This window comes from Mauremys reevesii, linkage group 5, assembly GCF_016161935.1.
Source record: "Mauremys reevesii isolate NIE-2019 linkage group 5, ASM1616193v1, whole genome shotgun sequence".
Classification (NCBI taxonomy): Eukaryota; Metazoa; Chordata; order Testudines; family Geoemydidae; genus Mauremys; species Mauremys reevesii.
The window spans coordinates 66,798,608-66,820,994 of record NC_052627.1 but is presented as its reverse complement, the minus strand read 5'-3'; the positions used below and the strand labels follow the sequence as shown (position 1 = coordinate 66,820,994).

Below are 22,387 nucleotides of genomic sequence, written 5' to 3'. Positions count from 1 at the left end.
TGGTTTCGGCCAAAAAAAATTAAAACAAAAATTTCAGAAATATCAAAATGAACCGTTTCAACGTTTGTTTCAGAACATCTTCAAAATGAAATTGAGTCAAATAAACATTTCATTTTGAAATCGACATTCAAAACATTTTTTTGACCTGAACAAATTTGTTTTGGTTTTTGAGTTCAGCAACAAAAAAATTCAGTTTCAGTTTGAAACTAACCTTTCTTTTTCCAGTTTGGCCACTGAATCGAAAGATCGTTTGCTCATTGCTACTGGAAAGTGCTCGCAGGCGATAGCTCAGCTAGGGATAGGCAAACCCCCTAACAGTTCAGATCTGGTAGCTTATCCATCTTTTTGCAGCCTTGCCGCTCATAACATACAACCATCCCTCCAGAATCCTTCCACATGCTCCTCACCCCAGCTCCCATGCAGGTCTGCCTGTTGAGGGAGAGCACAGTAATATATTACCCTCCCCACTTTCCGTTTTTTTGTCTTCTTCAGATAAGAGACTCCCCATGTTCATCTGACCATTTAGGATCTTAAATAAGATTCTGCATCTAAAAATGAGCTATGGTTCAGGGAGGAATCTCTTCTATTCCCTGCTAAAAACTCATTCCTAATTTTCACCTTCTGCTGGTGTTACACTGGGGAAATATAATTATTGTTAATACACTGCATGGCTAGCAGAATAATAATCAAGGCCTTGTCTAGTATGTAGCACTAAAAACCTAATTTATGCAGCAAGGCCTCTAAGTCAATTTGAAGTACATTATGGTCTAAAATGAATAAGGGATTTTGAGAGATGTTGTGTTCCATACTACATGAAAGTGATATAATGCATAAAACAAAAAGGAAGGTAATAACACTTGAAGAAGCTCCCTTTATATACAAAAAGCCTGATTCTCAGTTACACTAAGACTCCTTTACACTGTTCTGGAAGAATAGAAGGGACATTTAAATGGGGCAGAACAGGATCCCTTATAATAATCCTGTAAAAGCAGCAAAGAGTCTTGTGGCACCTTATAGACTAACAGACATTTTGGAGCATGAGCTTTTGTGGGTGAATACCCACTTCGTCGGATGCATATTCCGACGAAGTGGGTATTCACCCATGAAAGCTCATGCTCCAAAATGTCTGTTAGTCTATAAGGTGCCACAAGACTCTTTGCTGCTTTTACAGATCCAGACTAACACGGCTACCCCTCTGATACTATAATAATCCTGGTCTATGTAAAACTACGTAATGGCTTGTAGCAGGACAGTTACCCTGCTCCTGGGATAAAAGGAGTGAGAGCAGCTGAGGTGTGGCCAGCTCAACCAGGGCCCAGCTGGCCCTGACAAGAGGGCTGTGAGTGGAGCCGGGACAGTCTAACTCCAGCCCTGGGGTGAGAAGGGCCTAGCTGCCTGGGAGCACCAGTACCTGAGGCAGCGCAGTGTTGGGGAAGGGCAAGAGGAGCTGGGGAGCTCCATCCTGTCAACTCCCCAAGCTGAGGCCTTGTTGAAGGCCAAAGGAGGTACTGGGGCTGCAGGGAGACAGCTGAGCCAAAAAAGGCAGCAGGTCCAACCCCCTTGCCAGTGATGAGTGGCCATTATGCAGTCTGCCCCAGAGAAAGGGGGATAGATGATGACAGCAGTAGCCACTGAGGCAAGGTGAGCATACAGGGTTGGGGATTCCCCTGGGAGGGGAGACCCAGAGTGTGGGGACTGCTGTGGGGCAGAACCCCAAGATAAGAGGGTACCAGAGTCTGGGAGGGATAGCGGGGGCCTGCAGCAGGCGAGACACCAGCCAGCAGGGGGCACTCCGAGGCGGAGGAGGTAATTCCTGAGACTGACCAGCAGGAGGTGCTGTGGCAGTGAGTGCTGAATCTACTACACGGCTCTACACTAGACCCGTTTCTACTGCCCAGTATAGGAAGAGGGGAAGAAACATGGTTGGACTGCACTTACACCACCCCCATTAACTAAGTATTTAAGCACTTTAAAATCTTTAATGTATTTATCCTCACAGTGCTCCTACAAGGTAGGGCAGTGCTATTATCCCTGTTTTACAGATGGGGAACTGCGGAGCAGGGAGATGAAGTACTTTGTCAAAGGTCACAAAGGAAGTTTTGTAGAAGTTCTGGGAACTGAACCTGGATCTCTCAAGTACCAGACTAACATCCTCACTGCTGGACTATTCCCTGATTTTCAAGGCTATTCTATTCTACTAACTGGGACTATGCACTGGATGCTGCTTAAAGATTAATTTACAGAGCACAAGGACTACGAATGATATGTCTCACATAAACACAATATAAACTCTTATGAGCCCTTAAATGGACCCTGTGCCCTATGCTGGCCCTTGGCACAATTTTTTTTTTTAAAATAGGATTTTTTTAATTGAAATCGGATTTTTTGATAAAATGCTTTTTGAGGAAAACACCTACCTAAAGATAGTTTTAATTAAGATATATTATAGCTCAAAGATATCTCATAATGGAATAAGGATTATAAATTCTAGTTCTATAGTATGAGACAATATACTCATGTAATGTTTAAGAAAAGTTTTGTAAATGAGTTCCAGTAGTTCATGGATTAGGGACCCAATCTTATGGGATTCCAGGGGCTTCTGTAGAGATTATTTAGGTTAATCTTTCTATCTACCCAATGGGACTCAGTGCTCAGTCTAGAAGATACCATCAGAGATGCTTAGTTTTGCAGTTCTCAAACTGTGGATGTGTCTCCAGAGATAACATGCTTGTTAACAGCAAAAATGCTTTTAAATAAATAAATATATAGAAGTGAGAAATAACAGACCTCAACCCTATTGTCCCTCTGCAAATTTGTGTACACAGTCAATCCCTTACCTCTCTCTAAAAGTGCAAAGTTTCAAAAAGTTCAATGAATACAAGATTGTTGGGGGCGGAATAGATCTGGACAAGGAGAAGAAGTCTGGAGATAAATGTGAGCCGGGAGGGACAGGCAGTAGAAACAAAAGTGAAACTGTTTGAGCAGCATATTCCAGAAGTCTTGAGGCCTGAGTGTAGCCTTCATTGATTTGAGCTCTACCATACCATTCTCTCACTAAAAGGGAAAACCTATAATGGCAGCAGGACATAAGAGAGGCCTAGTTTAGGAATATTTTAATGAAGTTCCTCTACCTGTGGGTAAGGCAGGCATGGGTGCAAAATGCAAACAGTGCAACAAATAAATGCAAGGCCTGGTTGCCCAAATGAAACAACATCATGAGAAGTGTTCCTTCTCAGGAGGAAGCTGCGTTGAAGATGATGAAAGGAACATGTCTGAACATGCAGGATCTTCAGGTTGGTAAACTTTTTTATTTCATACTTTTTTCTTAAGGACTGCCTGTCTTCCTTCTGGACTATTCTTGAATTCTCATGTTTCAGCAAAAAATATAGTTGTTACTCCATGGTACTAGCATTTTAGATGCAGTTGTGATTTAAAAAAATATATATATAGCTCAAAATAGGCAGATCTTCCTTTTACAATTTCACCTTTAAAGTAGTACTGAGTGTCAGTGAATGCAATGAGTAATACTAAATGAGCAGTATGGTAATAATAATTAAATAACTGCATTGGCTTATTTTGTTTAGGAGAATCCATCCTCAACATACAGGATTCTGAAGACTATCCACCTTCAAAATCACCATCATTTTCTATAATTTCAGAGTTATCTGCCAATGATAGTGTTTCAATCACATCATGTATGTTACAAAGGGTACGTCCAGACTACCCGCAATATTGGCGGGTAGCAATCGATTTATCGGGGATCGATATATCGTGTCTCATCTAGACGTGATATATCGATCCCCGAACGCGCTCCCCATCGACTCCGGAACTCCACTGGAGCAAGTGGCAGTAGCGGAGTCTACAGGGGAGCCGCGGACGTCAATCCCGCGCCGTGAGGTAAGTCAGAATAAGATACTTCAACTTCAGCTACGGTACTCCTGTAGCTGAAGTTGCGTATCTTACATCGACCCCCCCAACCCAGTGTAGACCAGGCCATAGTCACAGTATATTACCTGTAGCAAAAAGAAAAAAAAATCTCCATCATCCAGAAAAAACCATAAAGAAGTTTGTGATAAGAACCAGCAGATTGCAAAAAGAGGTAATTGATGAAAAAATTGCCCAGTTTGTTTATGCAACAAACTGTCCTTCCTGTATGATTGAGAACCCACACTTCATTAACATGGTTCAGTCATTAAGACCAGGATACAGTCGACCCAACAGAGCAGATGTCTCAGGCAAATAGCTGGATAAAGTGTATGAAAAAGAAATTGAGCAGTGTGCAAAAGGTCTAGAGGGTAACATTGTTAACCTGAGTCTTGATGGGTGGAGTAGTGTCCACAATGATCCTGTTGTATGTGCTCATGTGACAACAGAAGAAGGGAATGATACAGAAACAATTGATACATCAGGAAATGCACACACAGCAGAATACTTACAAGAAGTAGCAGTAAAAGTGATAAACTGTGGGGAAAAAAATTCAAATGTCCAGTACGAAGCTTGGTCATGGACAATGCCGCAAATGTATCCAGAATGAGAAGAAATTATTTAGAAGAGAGTCCCAAGCTAATAACATACAGTTGCAATGCTCATTTGGTGCACCTCCTAGCCAAAGACTTTAGCCTTTATTTCTGGAACACTGATGTTGTTGAAATTGCAAAATACTTCCGTAACAAGCACTTTGCAGCAGCTGCTCTGAAAAAAGTGGGAGGAACCAAGCTCACTCCCCCTCAAGACATGCAATGGAACTCAGTAGTGGACTGTTTTGAGCACTAGATCAAGAACTGACCTAATCTGATGACAGTTTGTGAACAAAATTGTGAAAAAAAATAGATGGCACTGTCACAGCCAAAGTTCTCAACATTGGCCTTAAGAGAAATGTTGAACACATGCTGAGTACCCTGAAGCCTATTTCTGTAGCACTGAACAAAATGCAGGGAAATAGCTGTTTTAGTGCCGACGCTGTTGAAATTTGGAAGGAACTGAGTGAAATCTTAAAAAGATAAATATGCAATGGCAGAGTTAAATTACAAGCATTAAAAAGAAAGTGTTTGTCCTATTTGAGCTCTAGCTCATTTTCTTGCAAATATTCTCAATACTCTGTACCAGGGTCAAATATTAACTGCTGAAGAAGAGGAGATGGCTATGACATGAACACCCAACAATCATCCCTCCATAATGCCAACTACAATAAGCTTCAGAGCTAAGGGTGAACCATTCAAGAAATACATGTTTGCTGATGGTGTTTTGAAGACAGTCACACCAGTGAACTGGTGGAAGTCACTTAAGCACTTGGATTCAGAGACAGGTGAAGTGATAATCTCACTTTTAACAGCAGTAGCTTCTTCTGCTGGTGTAGAAAAAATATTTTCTTCCTTTGGACTAATTCATTCCAAATTGAGAAATCATTTGGGACCTGAAAAAGCAGGAAAACTAGCTTTTCTTTTCTAGATTATGAACAAACAGGAAAATGAAGATGAAGATGACTGAGTTAGGTTCAGAAGTCAATATTTTAAGTTTCTAACGTTGACCTCACTGACATAGTCTATTTAATTTTTTTTATTTCATTTAACTATTTTAGTTTAAAACAATTTTAACAAAAACAAACCTGATTTTTGAAAACTTGAATGTTTAACTAAAACGAAAAATGCATATGCTGGTTTTGTTAAAATGTTTGCTATTGAAGAAAAAAATCCAGAATACATAATGGTGTTATCTTAGTTAAATAAAACAATTTAAATATCTGTCTGGTGGTGATCTCCTCCTAATACAGCCTGGCAAGAAAATCCTCCAAATATTAATGATTAACCTGTTCAATTGGAGATAGTTCACTTCCCAATGACTTATAACAACCAACAAGAATGCACTTCTATGTAGAAATCCATGATTAAATTTGAGTCTTCCTGACTCATGATTTAAATCATGATCTAAATTATGATTTAAATCAATTTAATTTAAATCAAATCCACCTTGACACCCCCACAATAAAAATTGTTCCAGCACCACTGACAACGCTACACATATATTTACAAGGAACACTGTAGCATTTGGCCAACAATCTACACAATATTATTTCAGTCATGACAATCAGCAATCCAAGATTATTTGCTCTAGAACTACATCAGTTAAGTATAAATTAAGTTCAGATAACAAAATATAACCTTTTGCTGTTATACACTGGAAGTCAACAATTATAATTAATATAGTAGGAATGATGCTAGGACTGAGTTGTGAATACAATAGGGATCAAAAATGATCCTCTTTAAAGCCTTCTGAAGAGAAAACAGAGCACCTGTTATTATGTAAAGCATCAACAGGCTTAACTATAAGGCCTTGTATTTCAAGTGTACTTTATAATCAAAAATGATTTGGGCACTAAAGCCAAAACTTCAGCAAGGCGGCTTAACAGTAAGGATTTGTGAAGTAGCTCCGAGACCCTTTTTAGTATGTAACTGCACTATTGCACACTAAGCCAAAGTGATTACCCTCTGTAAAATGCATTGAGATCAAAGTGCAAAGTAGCATTATGAAGTGTCATTGTTAATAAGTTTAGAATATGAAAATGTTTCTATCATACTATATAATGTCTCTCATATGTTCATAATCAAGACTGAAGTTGATTTCAATACATTACAGAAGACGAAATTCTGTGCTGATTTACTCCCCCTGCAATCCTTCTTTGACATCAAGGATGTAAATCCACACAATGTTTGGTCTAAAGAGCATATTTCAAAACTATAATGCTTAAGCTTTCTATGGGAGCTGGTTTTATTCTGAATTTGACACCGCTTGATTCACTTATCTAGTCCTACAATCTTGGGAATAATTAAACACTATGATATAAATCACCAGGAAAAAAAAATCAATGGAAATTCAAAAGCATCCTGTGTAAATCAGTAGTGTACTATAATTTTAGGTAAATCAGCTCTTCAGAGGATAGCAATTCCCATGCTACAGCTTGCAGACAACGGTAAAGGCAAAAGAAGATTCATGCTTATTAATAGATCATGGCATTTGGGATTTTATCTTATTTTTCTTCTTTTTAAAAATATTTTTAAATGTTTTTAAATTCTGTAGATTCATTCCAAAATAAAATGGGCACTGATTCCTTCTTGAAAAAAGGACCCCAAAGTTAGTTAATTATAAGTTATTGTTTTTTTAAAGTTAAACTGATATGCATTACTCCAACACAAAATAATAACACTTAGCACTTACTGGGGACTTTTCATGTATAGTTCTCAAGCTAGAAAGTGTCTTCCAGTGTACATTGACAAGAATTACTATTGAAAAGGGAAATATAGCTGTAAATGCACAGGCCCTAAAGAAATGTGCAGGAGTACATTTGCAATGAATATTTTAAAACGTGCATTGACTGAATATTAAACAAATCTCAGAAATTCCCTGTGCTGCTGCCTAGAACTGGCACCTCATTCTCTATCACTGTATATGCTGTGACTTTTTAGAATATGTTTAAGTCATAAGTACTCTTTTTAAATACTTCTTTACTCTTATAAGATGTATTTTAAACATAAATCAAATCACATTGGCCAATTCTTTCTGCAACAGAACTGCACCTTTAAATACAACCAACACCAGATGGTCTCGGCATATAAAGCAGCAGGAGACAACATATTAATGCTACTCAAACAAGCAACTTGTGCTAGTAGCAGACCAATGAAATCAGTCTCAGACTGCTAATCCTCTCTGTCACCATAGCAACATCTATTTCAGACAATTCTTCAATTTTCAAGTCAAATGAGTCTGCCTGCTCTAAAACTTCTCTAGCCAAGGGTCTGATGCAAGCAGGTGCATTTTCATTTTTCATTGGCTACAGCTACAGAATTTCATTTACTTTGATTATCACATGAAGCTCCAGGTGAAGTTTTGATCTTTCCATCTGGTGGTTTGTTTAATTATAGGCATTTCTATGGCGCTCATCAAGGTAATATTGAGTGTTCCACAAATATACAGGGCTAGATTGTGACTTGAACTACCTGTTCATATAGGGGCTTAAGGGAGAAGAACCTCCCTTATATTCCTGTTCAGGCTATGGAGATAAGTGTTCAAGAGGAGGATGCTGTACAGCTGCTAATCCCCCTCAAATAGTTGGTGGGCAGGGCAGGGCAAAGTTTGGCTCCTCTCTTTCATGCGTCAACCAATGTAGCTGAGCCAGCCCAAAAGTTGTCATCATTTGCTGCTAGTATAGGCCAGGAGTAAATTACTACTCCCACCCCACCACAGCAAATGAGAAGGGAATTGTCCCAACACAGGGCTTACAGCCAAGCCACAGCTGAAAGTTCAAACCTTCCTTCATCAGTGATATACAAAGAGGCATGTTCTCAAAAGGATACCCATGAGTCAGGCATCAGGTCCCATTCTTCATCATTTGGATTTGTGTGCCTCTGGCCCGATTTTCAAAAGTGCTGATTATCTGCAGCTCCCATTGACATGAAATGGAGTTGTGGGTGCTCAACTCATCTGAAAGTCAGGCCCTAGCTAGCATGGACCTTTTAAAATCTGCATCTAAAGGCCTGAGCCTGTATTTTTCACATAGGTAAATCTCCCATTAAAGTAAGAGAGTTTTGCCTGAGTAAGGAGTACAAGTTTGGATCCTAGATTCACCTGAATTTTACGTATGTTCCAAGAGCTGCTTTTCTAGCACTAGCATTATGACCAAAAAACAGAATTGGCCAAAACCAGTAAGTGCTTTCTGCTTTTCCTGTCGAAAAAGTTTTAAAATTCTTCATTACAAAAGATAGATGTGCTGGGAAGATGCAGTTCATGCCTTCTAGTAGATGTCCTCACTTAACCCACGATACTCTGAAGTAGGAGATTTTTAAGAGCGGGTTGGACAAACACCTGTCAGAGATGGTCTAGATAATACTTAGTCCTGCCTTGAGTGCAGGGGACTGAACTAGATGACCTCTCAAGGTCCCTTCCAGTTCTATGATTCTATGTGTTGAGTGAGCATAGGTGCTGGAACCAGTTATGCACCCACCTTATAGTAGCTCCATCTAGGTTGTATTTCCCTAGTTTGTTTATGAGACGGTCATGTGAGACAGTATCAAAAGCCTTACTAAAGTCAAGATATACCACATCTACCGCTTCCCCCCTATCCACAAGGCTTGTTATCCTGTCAAAGAAAACTATTAGGCTGCTGCCATGTGTCACACATTCCTGCAGCCCAACTGAGATCCTATGCATCCAGCTGAGAGAACGGAATGGCCAAGAATTGCTGCAAGCAACTAGGATGGTGCCTACTAAGAAACACGGCACCCGTATTTCTCTCATCTCACTGCTCCTCCTGCTGGATGTGAGCATGGGAAAAGCATCAAGCCCCAGGAAGGGAAAGAGGCAGCAGGAGCAAGCTGAAGAGTTGGCAGAAGGTAAAGGCCCCATCCATTTTCAAGCATCCACCTACCTACCCCAACTATGACTACAGCTGCCAAATTCTGTGCTGCTTCATGACTTACTCTCACCACTGTTTGGTGCAGGGAGTGTTGATCATAAACGGAAGTCTATTGTTATATGCAAATTTTTAAATGTGCAAATTATCTCATTAAATAATTTGTACTAAATGTTTCACATGCGGCTGCTCAAAATTTGACTCCAGGAATAACTAAACCTCAGAACAGGAATAACTAAGCCGCAACAAAGTGTTACTAAAACATTATGGGGCAGATTTTGACTGTGTGGAAGTATCCATGTAAGAGCTTGGAAACTCTGCATTTCCCTTTTTGGAGTGAACACCACACTTTTCTGTTTCAGGGGTGTTGTTCTTTCATTGAAGAAACCAGGAGTCTGGCTCACAAACCCTGCAGATCTCATGAGATCCATGTACATTATGGAATCTGCTAAGGACATATTGCCATCCCACACTAGTTCTGGGATCCATTAAAACCATGCTGCTGGGAACTCTCCTCACCAATAGTTGCCCTGGGACTCTCCAGTTTACTCAGTTGCGCCAGCACAGAGGCGGTTTCACAGGAAAGTTAATACAGCTGCTGGTTGTTCCCCTGAGGCCACAGACTAGCCCTCCTCATTTTCAACTCCCTCACAATGAACAAATTCTCTGGACCTGTAGAGTGCTCTGCAGGGATGGGTGGGAAAGAGAAGAGGACTTCCACAGAAATAGTAACCTTCTCCTTTCCACACACACAAAGGAGATCCGGGTGCAGATCCTTGGGTATGATCTGGGCCTGTATTATTGTAGGATTTTATTTTTATAAAGACAAATCTCCAGTTTAATTGGGAACTACAGATGCTCAGCACCTCCCAGGACTTGGTTGATTCCCCCCCACCCCAAACAATTCTCGTGCTTTCTTTTAAAATGAGAATGAGAATGGATATTTTTGGCAGTTGTACCATTTTCAGAGCCTGTGTGTGTCCGTATGACAACAAAAATGTTTGCCTTGGAATTATTTTCAGTGAAAGTAGGGAAGAATGGGGAGAAAATAGTGTCCCAGTTCAGAAGAGGGAAGATCAGCACTAAGAAACAGGAAGGTGGAAAGAGTCACTGTGGGGGATGTTAGCTGAAGGCTGGTACATGTTTTAAGAGGATTGCAAATGATGAGCTGCTATAGAAGGACAAACTGAACAACAAATTACAGAGAAAATATGGAGTAATTTGGTGACTCTGTAGCACCTCTTATACTCAAGATACGTCAAAGTATTTTCTTTGTGTTCCTGTCTTTATTGTATTTGTAATCTCCCCGGCTTTATTCAGTGGAGAAATATAACCTCAGTTTCCACCATCGGTGCTCTTGCATATAGGAGACTGGCCCCATGTTCTCCATGACCTCCCTCCAGCAAGATAATGCTAGACACTATCACTTAACAAAAAGTGTTGTCTACTTAAACATTAAAGATATGATAAAATGAGCCTTTCTCTAATGTTCAGGGTTAAAAACAAGTCACTTGCCATATTCAATTTGCATTAATGCTTCACCAAAACAGGAGATAATAATAGATTTTATCAAACAACACATGGGATTTCTATTTCTAGATGGAGAGAGACTGACAGAGACAGAAACAGAAAGGAGCTAAATATTATACAATGAAGTGCAATTTACTGTAAACAATAAGGCTATAAGTAATAATATCTGATGTTCTGATGACTTCATGGTAACCAAGAAAATGAGGCTTAAGTGGTTTCTATTGTTAACATTAGCCTAAGATGATGTATTCATTATTGCCTAATTCAAAGTTTTCCTGTAAGATGTTTTATACACTTCTGATCAATTCAGTCAAGATTTTAAGAAGTATTTTAATTAAATTCACAGGTTGGGTCCTAGTCCCTTCTAGAGCTGAGTGAACCATCATAATTTCGAGAAGTCAGAAAAAAAATAATTCCAGATTGGACTGAAAACAAAAATTGTCCAATTTTTTAGTGTATCAAAAACATTTTGAAAATCATTTTGAGTTCAGTTAAATGAACTAATTTGTTCAATGTGGACCATTTTAAAATATTTTTCTATTTTAAAAAATAAAACATTACAGGAAATTTTGAAACAAAATGTCACTTCAAACCAAAAAACTGAACATTTTCATTTTGAAAATGTTGAAAGGGCATATTTTGATTTTTTTTTAAATGGGGTAGCTGGGACATTTAAATGAACAATTTGTGGAATCTTCATGAATTTGCAAAACATTTTGGTGTTGCTGAACCTTAATTTTGCCCAGGTCTAGCCCCTGCCTTGGTCCATATATACCACTCCAGCAGCGAATAGCAGCTTTAAACAGGTCATAATGGGCCAAGGGAGAATTTCCTCAGTTCAGGAGCAGCATAAGGCCAATTTAAGTGCCCTCTCATAGAATCATAGAATATCAGGGTTGGAAGGGACCTCAGGAGGTCATCTAGTCCAACCTCCTGTTCAAAGCAGGACCAATTCCCAATTAAATCATCCCAGCCAGGGCTTTGTCAAGCCTGACCTTAAAAACCTCTAAGGAAGGAGATTCCACCACCTCCCTAGGTAACCCATTCCAGTGCTTCACCACACTCCTGGTGAAAAAGTTTTTCCTAATATCCAACCTAAACCTCCCCCACTTCAACTTGAGACCATTGCTCCTTGTTCTGTCATTTGGTACCACAGAGAACAGTCTAGATCCATCCTCTTTGGAACCCCCTTTCAGGTAGCTGAAAGCAGCTATCAAATCCCCACTCATTCTTCTCTTCTGCAGACTAAACAATCCCAGTTCCCTCAGCCTCTCCTCATAAGTTATGTGCTCCAGCCCCCTAATCATTTTTGTTGCCCTCTGCTGGACTCTTTCCAATTTTTCCACATCCTTCTTGTAGTGTGGGGCCCAAAACTAGACTCCAGATGAGGCCTCACCAATGTCGAATAGAGGGGAATGATCACATCCCTCGATCTGCTGGCAATGCTCCTACTTATACAGCCCAAAATGCCATTAGTCTTCTTGGCAACAAGGGCACACTGTTGACTCATATCCAGCTTCTCGTCCACTTTAACCCCTAGGTCCTTTTCTGCAGAACTGCTTCCTAGCCATTCAGTCCCTAGTCTGCAACACTGAATGGGATTCTTATGTCCTAAGTGCAGGACTCTGCACTTGTTCTTGTTGAACCTCATCAGGTTTCTTTTGGCCCAATCCTCTAATTTGTCTAGGTCCCTCTGTATCCTATCCCTATCCTCCAGCGTATCTACCACTCCTCCCAGTTTAGTGTCATCTGCAAACTTGCTGAGAGTGCAGTCCACGCCATCCTCCAGATCATTAATGAAGATGTTGAACAAAACCAGCCCCAGGACTCTGCTTGAAACCGGCTGCCAACTAGACATGGAGTCATTGATCACTACCCATTGAGCCTGACAATCTAGCCAGCTTTCTATCCACCTTATAGTCCATTCATCCAGTCCAAACTTTTTTAACTTGCCGGCAAGAATACTGTGGAAGACCAGCAAAGAGTCCTGTGGCACCTTATAGACTAACAGAGGTATTGGAGCATGAGCTTTCATGGGTGAATACCCACTTCGTCGGATGCAATGTGGAAGACCGTATCAAAAGCTTTGCTAAAGTCAAGGAATAACACATCCACTGCTTTCCCCTCATCCACAGACCCAGTTATCTCGTCATAGAAGGCAATTAGGTTAGTCAGGCATGACTTGCCCTTGGTGAATCCATGCTGACTGTTCCTGATCACTTTCCTCTCCTCTAAGTGCTTCAGAATTGATTCCTTGAGGACCTGCTCCATGATTTTTCCAGGGACTAAGGTGAGGCTGACTGGCCTGTAGTTCCCTCCTTCTTCCCTTTTTTAAAGATGGGCATTACATTAGCCTTTTTCCTGTCATCCGGGACCTCCCCGGATCACCATGAGTTTTCAAAGATAATGGCCAATGGCTCTGCAATCACATCCGCCAACTCCTTTAGCACCCATGGACTTGTGCTCATCCAGTTTTTCTAAATAGTCCCGAACCACTTCTTTCTCTACAGAGGGCTGGTCACCTCCTCCCCATACTGTGCTGCCCAGTGCAGCAGTCTGGGAGCTGACCTTGTTCGTGAAGACAGAGGCAAAAAAAGCATTAAGTACATTAGCTTTTTCCACATCCTCTGTCACTAGGTTGCCTCCCTCATTCAGTAAGGGGGCCCACACTTTCCTTGACTTTCTTCTTGTTGCTAACATACCTTAAGAAACCCTTCTTGTTACTCTTAACATCCCTTGCTAGCTGCAACTCCAAGTGTGATTTGGCCTTCCTGATTTCACTCCTGCATACCTGAGCAATATTTTTATACTCCTCCCTGGTCATTTCTCCAATCTTCCACTTCTTGTAAGCTTCTTTTTTGCATTTAAGATCAGCAAGGATTTCACTGGTAAGCCAAGCTGGTCTCCTGCTGTATTTACTATTCTTTCTACACATCAGGATGTTTTTTTCCTGCAACCTCAATAAGGATTCTTTAAAATACAGCCAGCAAATACATGGAGATATACCTATCTCATAGAACTGGAAGGGACCCTGAAAGGTCATTGAGTCCAGCCCCCTGCCTTCACTAGCAGGACCAAGTACTGATTTTGCCGCAGATGGCCCCCTCAAGGATAGAACTCACAACCCTGGATTTAGCAGGGGGCTGGACTCAATGACCTTTCAGGGTCCCTTTCAGTTCTATGAGATAGGTATATCTCCATATATTATTAGTAGGGGATTCCTGGCTGCAGCACAGCCCATAGGCAGCCAGGGGAAAGGCTCCCATAAATTAAAATAGGCTGCTTTAATTTATGCTGGATGCATTTTAGCCCCCACAGCAGCACATATGGCACAAAGATGGCAAAAAGCCACCTTCCACACACATATATACACCTCACCCCCGTTCCTCCTGTGCTACATCTCTTAGGAGACACAGCACAGAAAATTACTCACACAGTGTACTAAAGATCATTCTGTCTTCCCCTATATTTGCTTGTTTTTTGTATGATAAAACTGATGACCATTTTTCTAAAATTTGTATAGAGTCTTTTAAACTTACAAACTGATTTAAAAGCATTATGAAATGGGTCATTATGAGGCAGTAAAATTCTAATGTCACAGGCAATTTTGCCAAGTAATCTATCACTTACTATCAACTTTACAACCTTTGGGAGAAAAGGTTGTATTTTCTGCTGATGTCACAATTGTGAAATAAGAACAGGAGTACTTGTGGCACCTTAGAGACTAACAAATTTATTTGAGCATGAGCTTTCGTGGGCTAAACCCCACTTCAATGGATGCATGCAGTGGAAAATACAGAGGGAATATATATATATATATATATATATATATATATATATATATTCCCTCTGTGTATATATACACACACACACACACACACACACAGAGAACATGAAACAATGGGTGTTACCATACACACTATAATGAGAGTGATCAGTTAAGGTGAGCTATGAAAGCTGTGAAATAGACTCTCTGATGACATCTTAAGCATCAGGTGTGAGCTTTTTTGCTGGCTGGCAGTAGCTTTATTTGCTCTGTTTGTTAAAATATATTGTAGGCCTGATTTTAGGTCCAGCTTTAAAGAGGCTTCCCTTTTTTTGTACCTAAAATTTTTCAGGTGCAAATAACTATAGTGCCCACATTTAGGTTTTGTTATTTAGGGTCAAGACTTGCCAAAAAATGGATGCCAAAAGTTAGACTCCTAATCCACATATGTGATCTGCTGGTTGCTAAGTACTTCTGAAAAAATCAGGCCACTTATTTAGACACAGAGACACCTTTGCCCCAGCCTACCCATTTTCTCAGGTGCACTAAGCAGAGCAATAAGGTACAGAGCTAGTTCCTGTTCCTGCACTTTCTTGTTCCTTCCTCAGGCAAAATTCATGGTGAAATCACTAAAAGCTTTGCCTCAGTGAGGACTAGGATCAGGAGATTAATGGGTAAGAAACCAATGTGAACAGGTTTTGATTACTTATTAACTTAAATTTTAGTCACAAAATGCTGTAGTAATATATTATTATTAAACTGTATAAGTTATGGTTACAGGGCCCAGAAACCTATTCTCTTGGATGATATGGACCTGATCCTGCTCTCATTGAAATCAATGGCAAAATTCCCATTGACTTCAATGGTGCAACATCAGCCCCTCTATATCATTGCTATTACCAGATAAAAATCTTCTGCATAGGATTTGGCTATCCCCAGTCACAAAGATTCCATCTGCATCTACTGTGTTTGTCCCCTTGGAAATCATATTTCCAGAGGCTAAGCCCATCACTTTTCTTTTTAAACTGAAGGGAAACCCTGTAAAATCCTTAGAACAATAGGCAAATTTATCCTGCAAGTGAATTACAGCAAAATACTGTTGGGTTTTTTACTTTGTTTGTTAGTTTAATTAATAAACAGAATGCTTTTTTCATACACAAGATGGAGAGAGTACATACAATCATTAAAGAAAAAGCAATGCCATACTTTTTCCTTTCACCTTAGCCTCTCAACCAAGGCCCTCTATATAATAAAATAATGAGGTACCCTTCACACACACCTTTCATCTGAAGATCTCAAAGCATTTTACAAAAGAGGGAAGAAACATTGCATGAAATCCTAGCCCTTTTGAAGTCAATGGGAGTTTTGTCATTGACTTCAATGGGGCCAGATTTTCACCCATTATCCCTCATCAGAGTAATAATCAGTCATTTATTGTCAGCCGTTGCCCCAGAATTTCCCACACCTCACTACCTACTGTCCCATCTTCACTTTTGCCATTTTTGGCAAGAGCTTGGAGAAAGTTGTCTTTTCTCACCTAACCAATTCTCCCAAAACTATGTCCTTGATCATTTCTAGACTGGGTTCAGCTTCCACCACCTTAACAGCAATAAAACTGCCCTTCTAGATCAATGGTTTGCTTTCAGCTTACTCTGGTTCCTTCTCCATCTCCTTGAGAATACTGCTGTCTTTGATGCTACCAGTGTTGACTCCCCTCTCTATCTGAAACTCTTTGCTAGAGTTCCAGAAATTTTCATCTACTTATTCAGACATGCCTTTTCTGACAATGGCAATGGGCTCTACTCTCCTGTTTGAGTTCTGTAGTACTCAAAAAGGAACTGCCACCATCAAAAGTACATTTAATTCCCTTTTAGTCAGAATCCAATCTCATGGTCATGGATCACAAGAGAGTCATAGAAAAACATTTCACCCTAAATTGCTTAAATTGTATAGTATTCAGGCTTGCACAAAATGCAACACATTCTGCTAGTGTTTAATTCACAATCAGAAACTTTTGGCAAAGTAAAACCTGGCATTCTCCTACCTTTAACATTTAGCAGATCTATGAGAACAGTTCAGAAAAAGTCATTCTTGTTTTCTAGTGCATAATCTGTGTTATTTTTTAAAAAGGATTGCCAAAATACTTCCTACACTTATGCAAGAAACCAGATTTGTTCCTAATGTGCATATTATGGGTTTTAAAAAAAACCTCTTAATTTATTTTTATCCCAGCAAATATGAGATCTTAAAGAATCATTCCAGTTGCTTGGGTAATTTAATACATGCTTACATAAATGTCCTTTCCATTTTTCATGTTTTCTTATATTGCACCTAAATTAAATTGTTTCCTTTCATGAATAATTCCTTAAAACCACAGGTTGATGCACATGCTTATGCACATTGTGCATGTGTGCATATATTAATGCCTGTGTTTAGGTGACATCTGCCTGTTGATGTGTGTTTAGATATATAAAAAAAATTGACAAAGATTATGGTTTGCCAGGTGTCTGGTTTTCAATCAAAACACCCAGTAAAAAAGGGACCCTCCCCAGCCCAATGCAAATGAGCAAGTGAGTGAGAGTGGAAGAGAGTGAGGCGACAGGGTGGGGAATGGAGTGAGCAGGGTGGGGCCTCAAAGAAGGGGTAGGGCAAGGGTTTTCGGTTTTATGCTATTAGAAAGTTGGCAACCAACCTTTTGGTTCAGCTTCACACAATAAATCAAAGGATGTCCTGTTTTGTGCTTCTTTATTCCTTCACGGTCATTAAAACCAACAACACAAATAGATTCTGTACAGCTTTTACTTATAAAAAGATGCTACTTTTGCAACTCAAAAGGTATAATCAGAGTTTCTTTAAGAAATGTGAACTTCCTGAAGTATGCACCCAGACAGAAAATATTTGTATTGCTGCAGCAGCTGACTGGATAATTCAAAGAGTAGCCTAGCATTCTTATCAGGTCTCTACAGTTATCAGCTCTCTGCAAATCACTGCCCTGTTGGCCACTATGTTTTTTAAAAAAACAATGACTCAGGGTATTTTTATTGTAAGGACAGGCTGGATCACAACTCCGAAGTGTGTCACAAAATTCTGTAAATCGTAATTGAATGATAGATTAAAATAAATTATATAGGGTCTGATCCTGCAAGCCTTAATTACATGAATAATCCTTACTCATGTGGCTAGTCTTCACCCTCTAAAGAATTCAGTGTGGACTCCTGATGTAAGCAAGGATTACTCACATAGATAAAGGTTGCAGAATCATACTCTCATTTTCTAGCAGGGTTGATACAGGGCTCCACTTTTTTTGCTATAGATATCACAAAGGCATACATAGGAAAATAAAAAGTGACATTGTTTACTAATCTGAAGAAAGTTTCTAGCATTTTTATTATTACTGAACACATTTCTAAAATGTCCATTAATAGTATTTAGGCCGTCAGGGTCTGATCCAAAGGCCACTGAAGTCATTAGTAGTTTATCCAATTATTTCAATGGGCTTTGGTTCGAGCCCTTAGTTAATGTATATATCCAGACACAAGATATTACTCTCTAGACATCCTAAGAGAATCCTGCAAGGTGTTGAGTGCTTCTTGAATGCAACTGAACATAAAGGGAGCTCAGCACCTCTCAAGAGGTGTCTTAGCACCTTGTAGAATCAGACCTTAAGGCTTTTATCCAAACAATAAACTCTCTCAGTTTAAATCCTGGTTAATCTTTAGGGGAAAAAATACACATTTTCAGCATTGGCTGCTACAACTTGCTAGGATATGTCATATTACACATATTTGAATCAGAGGTTCTCAAACAATATGTTCAGCGTGAACATTTTAATTACAGCAAGGGGATCCTCTTATGAGGTGGTGAACATCCTCAGTGTTCACTGCAGTCATTTACAGGGTCAATCCCAAAGAAAGCTCCCTATCCGTGGTCCATTAAAATGTTTTTGTTAAAGGACGAAGTAAGGAAATGATATAGAGCCTGATCCTGCTTCCACTGACGTCAGTAGCAAAGCCTCCAGTGAGTTCAAAGGGGGAGGATCAGAGCTTCCATGCAAATTATGTTCTCCCACCCCACAATATGTAAAATTGTCTTTTTCTTCCTATTTTAAATAGTTTGAGTGAATGCTAGATAAGTACATAATAATAAAAAGCAATAACTCTCAGAAAGCCATAGTAACATCTGCACATCATTCAAATGTGTACATTAAATAATCATCATCAATGGTACTTACCTCTTATTTTAAATATCATGCTTGCTGTCAAGATGGCCCCAAAACCAATGATAAAATACCTTAACTCACTTCCAGTTTTGGTATTTATATTTCATTCCAAAACTATACTAGTGTTATCCTGTATTTCCCCCTTATTTTGCCGTTTTATTATGTCAGATATCCTACCACCTCTCATTGTTAACATGGTTATCAATAGCCATGGTGCTGTCAAAAGCAATGTAACTCCCAAAGAATGCCAGGCAGGGGTATAATTACCTGAGGTCAAAAAGACAATTAAAGATAAAGCTCAAATCATGTGGGGCCTGAACCTGATGGGTGCTCAGCACTCATACCTCCCCTTGAAATCAATGCTAATGTAGGTGGGCCTGCCCCCAAAGCTAATGAAGTCAATGGAAAGACTCCTATTGACTGCAAAGGGCTATATATCAGACCTCAGCTGTTTAGCACCTTTCAGGCTTAGGCCTTTAAAAACACAATATTTGGAAATAAATTTTTAAACAAATGAGTAAACTTGCACTGATTAGAAATACATTGTGTACATATATAAAACCAATATACTATAAAAGTCATTGGAATCACCTGCTTTAACTATCTCAAAAGGTAAGTACAAATAATTACAAGGTGTTAATTTCTCTCCCCATAATATAACTGGTGCAACTGCTAATCATTAGCTGTAACAATATATACTTCTACTATTCCCAAAGACAACACAGCATTTTACACACTCAACAGTGACCTAGATTTCTGCACAGACATGTTAGATTTTAAATTGTAATTTTGTTTAGGTCAGGAAATAAAGAAGGTAATTTCCAATATGCCTGCACATGGTATTCCCTCATAAATCAGAATTAAAGGGAGATCTTCAGTCCCTATGAGTAGGGTGACCAGATGTCCTGATTTTATAGGGACAGTCCCTATTTTTGGTCTTTTTCTTATATAGGATCCTATTACCCCCCACCCTCCATCCCAATTTTTCATACTTGCTGTCTGGTCACCCTACCTATCAGGGTCATTGTTTTCTGGGATTTCTAATATGACTTTTATTGGATGTTAATCATATGACATTCATTTTAATGATAAAATTAAAAACATGATCAACAAAAAGACGGATAGAAACTTCCATATATTTATCCCTGCTAGCAAAGCGAAGATTTTAATAATAATGTTATTACCGGGCTTTGAAAATTTAAAGCACTGCAAGTGTCATTCTATTCTGTCTATAGCACTACAAGTAGTTATTATGCCTAATCTATGATTCCTATACCTTATAAGAAATAATTGTTCAATGATTCATGTAGCCTTGATATACTAATTACTATTTCCACAGTCCCAATATTACATGATTGCTATTGCCCTACATGTACTAATAAATACTACTGCATTTCTATTGCCTAAGAACTACTAATTCGTGTATTCTCCCTATCTCGGCTAGGGATGATGCCTATCCCCCGCCCCATGGCAGTGCTAAGCCTGCAGTTATTCCCGCTGCCCTGTAAGCGATATTGACATGATCCCCCGGCCCTGGCAGTGCCTGTCCCTCCTCCCAGGGCTAATGCTGGCTCAGGCAGAGGGGACCTCAGGGCGGAGAGTGGGTGGCAGTTACCAGGCTCGTGTCTCCCGGGGTTATCCGAAATCTCGATGACCAGCAGCTCCCTGCCCTCGAAGCTTCGCCCCACGGTGTAGATCCTGCTGATGGAGGGGCACTGCAGCCACACGGCCACCAGCGCCTCCCGCAGCTCCGGGTAGCGGTGGTACTCGAAGGAGATGCCGTCCTCCTGGCTCAGCCTCCGCCGCCGGCTCGCCCCGGCGGCAGCCTCGGGCTCCGCCGCCTCGGCGCACAGCAGCCAGCAGCAGGCACTGAGCGCCCCGCACAGCGCCAGCAGCCCCCAGCCCCTTCCCGCTGCCATCTCTCAGCCGTCTCCTGTGCCTGCTCCTCTGCCGCCTGCAGCTGCCTCTGCGCTTTGTTCCCCTCTCCGCCTCTTCCCCGGCTGCGCGGCTCGCACCTTCCCAGCCAGCTAGACCTGAGCCAGCCAGGAAGCGGGCAGAGCCCGGAGCTCCGCAGGCTGCACTACTCTCCGCGGCGCGACGGGGAGATGCAGGAGATACCACTGCACGCAGGGATGGAGGCGCCGCACACCCTGCGGGGGTGGCGTTCACCGGATCACTCCGCTTCGTCTGGTGCAGAGACGGGGTCGGGAAGGATGGAGTGGATTTATGCAGGGACACCACGGGGGCAGTCACCCTGGGGCTGATGTTGCTTCTGTACAATACAACTCTATATTACAGATAATCAGCCAGATGGGAGACGGTCACCTAGAGTTGCATTTAGGCTAAAAACGGGGGACAGCGAGACCTCTAACAAGACTGATGTGTTCTTATTATGGGGACATCTAGGGCCAGATTTAGGGACACGTGACCCAGGTGCCCAGCTTGGGGTGCTGGTCTTGTTGTTAGCGACAAAGGGGAAAATAGAATGTTTGAAGTAACACGTTTCAGGTAGTCCCTATGTGGATTCATTGTTCACTAACCTCCTAGAATGTTCTGGGCCTTTATCGAATCATGTGAAACTTTCCAGACTTTCTGAGAACATCATTTTCCTCAAACCTCCTAGAATGATGATGGAGTATCATATTAAGTCATAGATCCCCATGGACACTGTTACAAATCTGACCACAAAGCCACAAAGTGACTCTCACTGAGAGAGCCCCATTGACAGTGTAAGGCCAGTGAGTTACCAAGTGACTGAGGTTTATAACGCCCTGATGGAACTGGCACAGTCGCATAAAGCCGAAGCCAGAATCGGACCCAAGGCACAAAGCCTGGCAAACCATATAACTGACTTCAAATTTCTGGTCTCAATTGTTGTTTGGCACGATATCCTGTTCCAAGTAATCATTGTAAGCAAGGTATTACAAACTCAGTCGATGGATATCGTGCCCACTACCATTTTGATGAGAAGCTGCCCTGGTTTCATTGTGGCCTATACTGACAATGGATTTGAAGAGGCCATCACTGCTGCCAAAGAAATGGTAGAAAATTTAGGAGTTGAGCCTGTCTTCAAGGAAACTTGTATTCATCCGCAGAAGAGACAGTTTGATTACGGGGGGCAGAGATGAAGTGATGGGAAGCTCCAGGCTGCTCAGAGGGTGGGGGGCAAGTGGGGCAATTTACCCCGGGCCCCGGGCTCCGCAGGGGCCCCCATGACAATGGCTGAGGGTCCCGCCCTGGCGCCTTACCCCCACCTCTGCCCCTCTTCTAGAGCCTCAGCCATCAAGCAGCATGTCTCTGGCGGGGCCCCTAAGCCCCACCCCGCTCAGAGCCACGTGGTCAGGGGGCGGGGCTGCGAGCTCCACTCTGAGTGGAGGAAGCTCAGGCCTCGCTGGAGCTCGCAGCCCCGCCCCCTCACCACGCGGCTCTGAGCGGGGCGGAGCTCAGGCTCCGCCAGACACACGCTGCA

General features: G+C 41.1%; 1 protein-coding gene across 2 annotated transcripts in view; it reads right to left on the bottom strand.

Moving 5' to 3' along the window:
• The window catches only part of CPE (carboxypeptidase E), a 92,994-nt gene extending 71,892 nt beyond the window's left edge, over positions 1 to 21,102 (bottom strand). The window contains exon 1 of one of the 2 annotated variants that reach the window (XM_039540254.1): positions 20,534 to 21,102. In XM_039540254.1, coding sequence (XP_039396188.1) covers positions 20,534 to 20,837 — 304 coding nt within the window. In that variant the 5' untranslated portion in view covers positions 20,838 to 21,102. Of the gene's footprint in view, positions 1 to 18,930; positions 19,059 to 20,533 lie in introns of those variants that run through there. The other variant, XM_039540256.1, reaches the window with a different exon arrangement.
• Between the last annotated feature and the right edge of the window lie 1,285 nt (positions 21,103 to 22,387).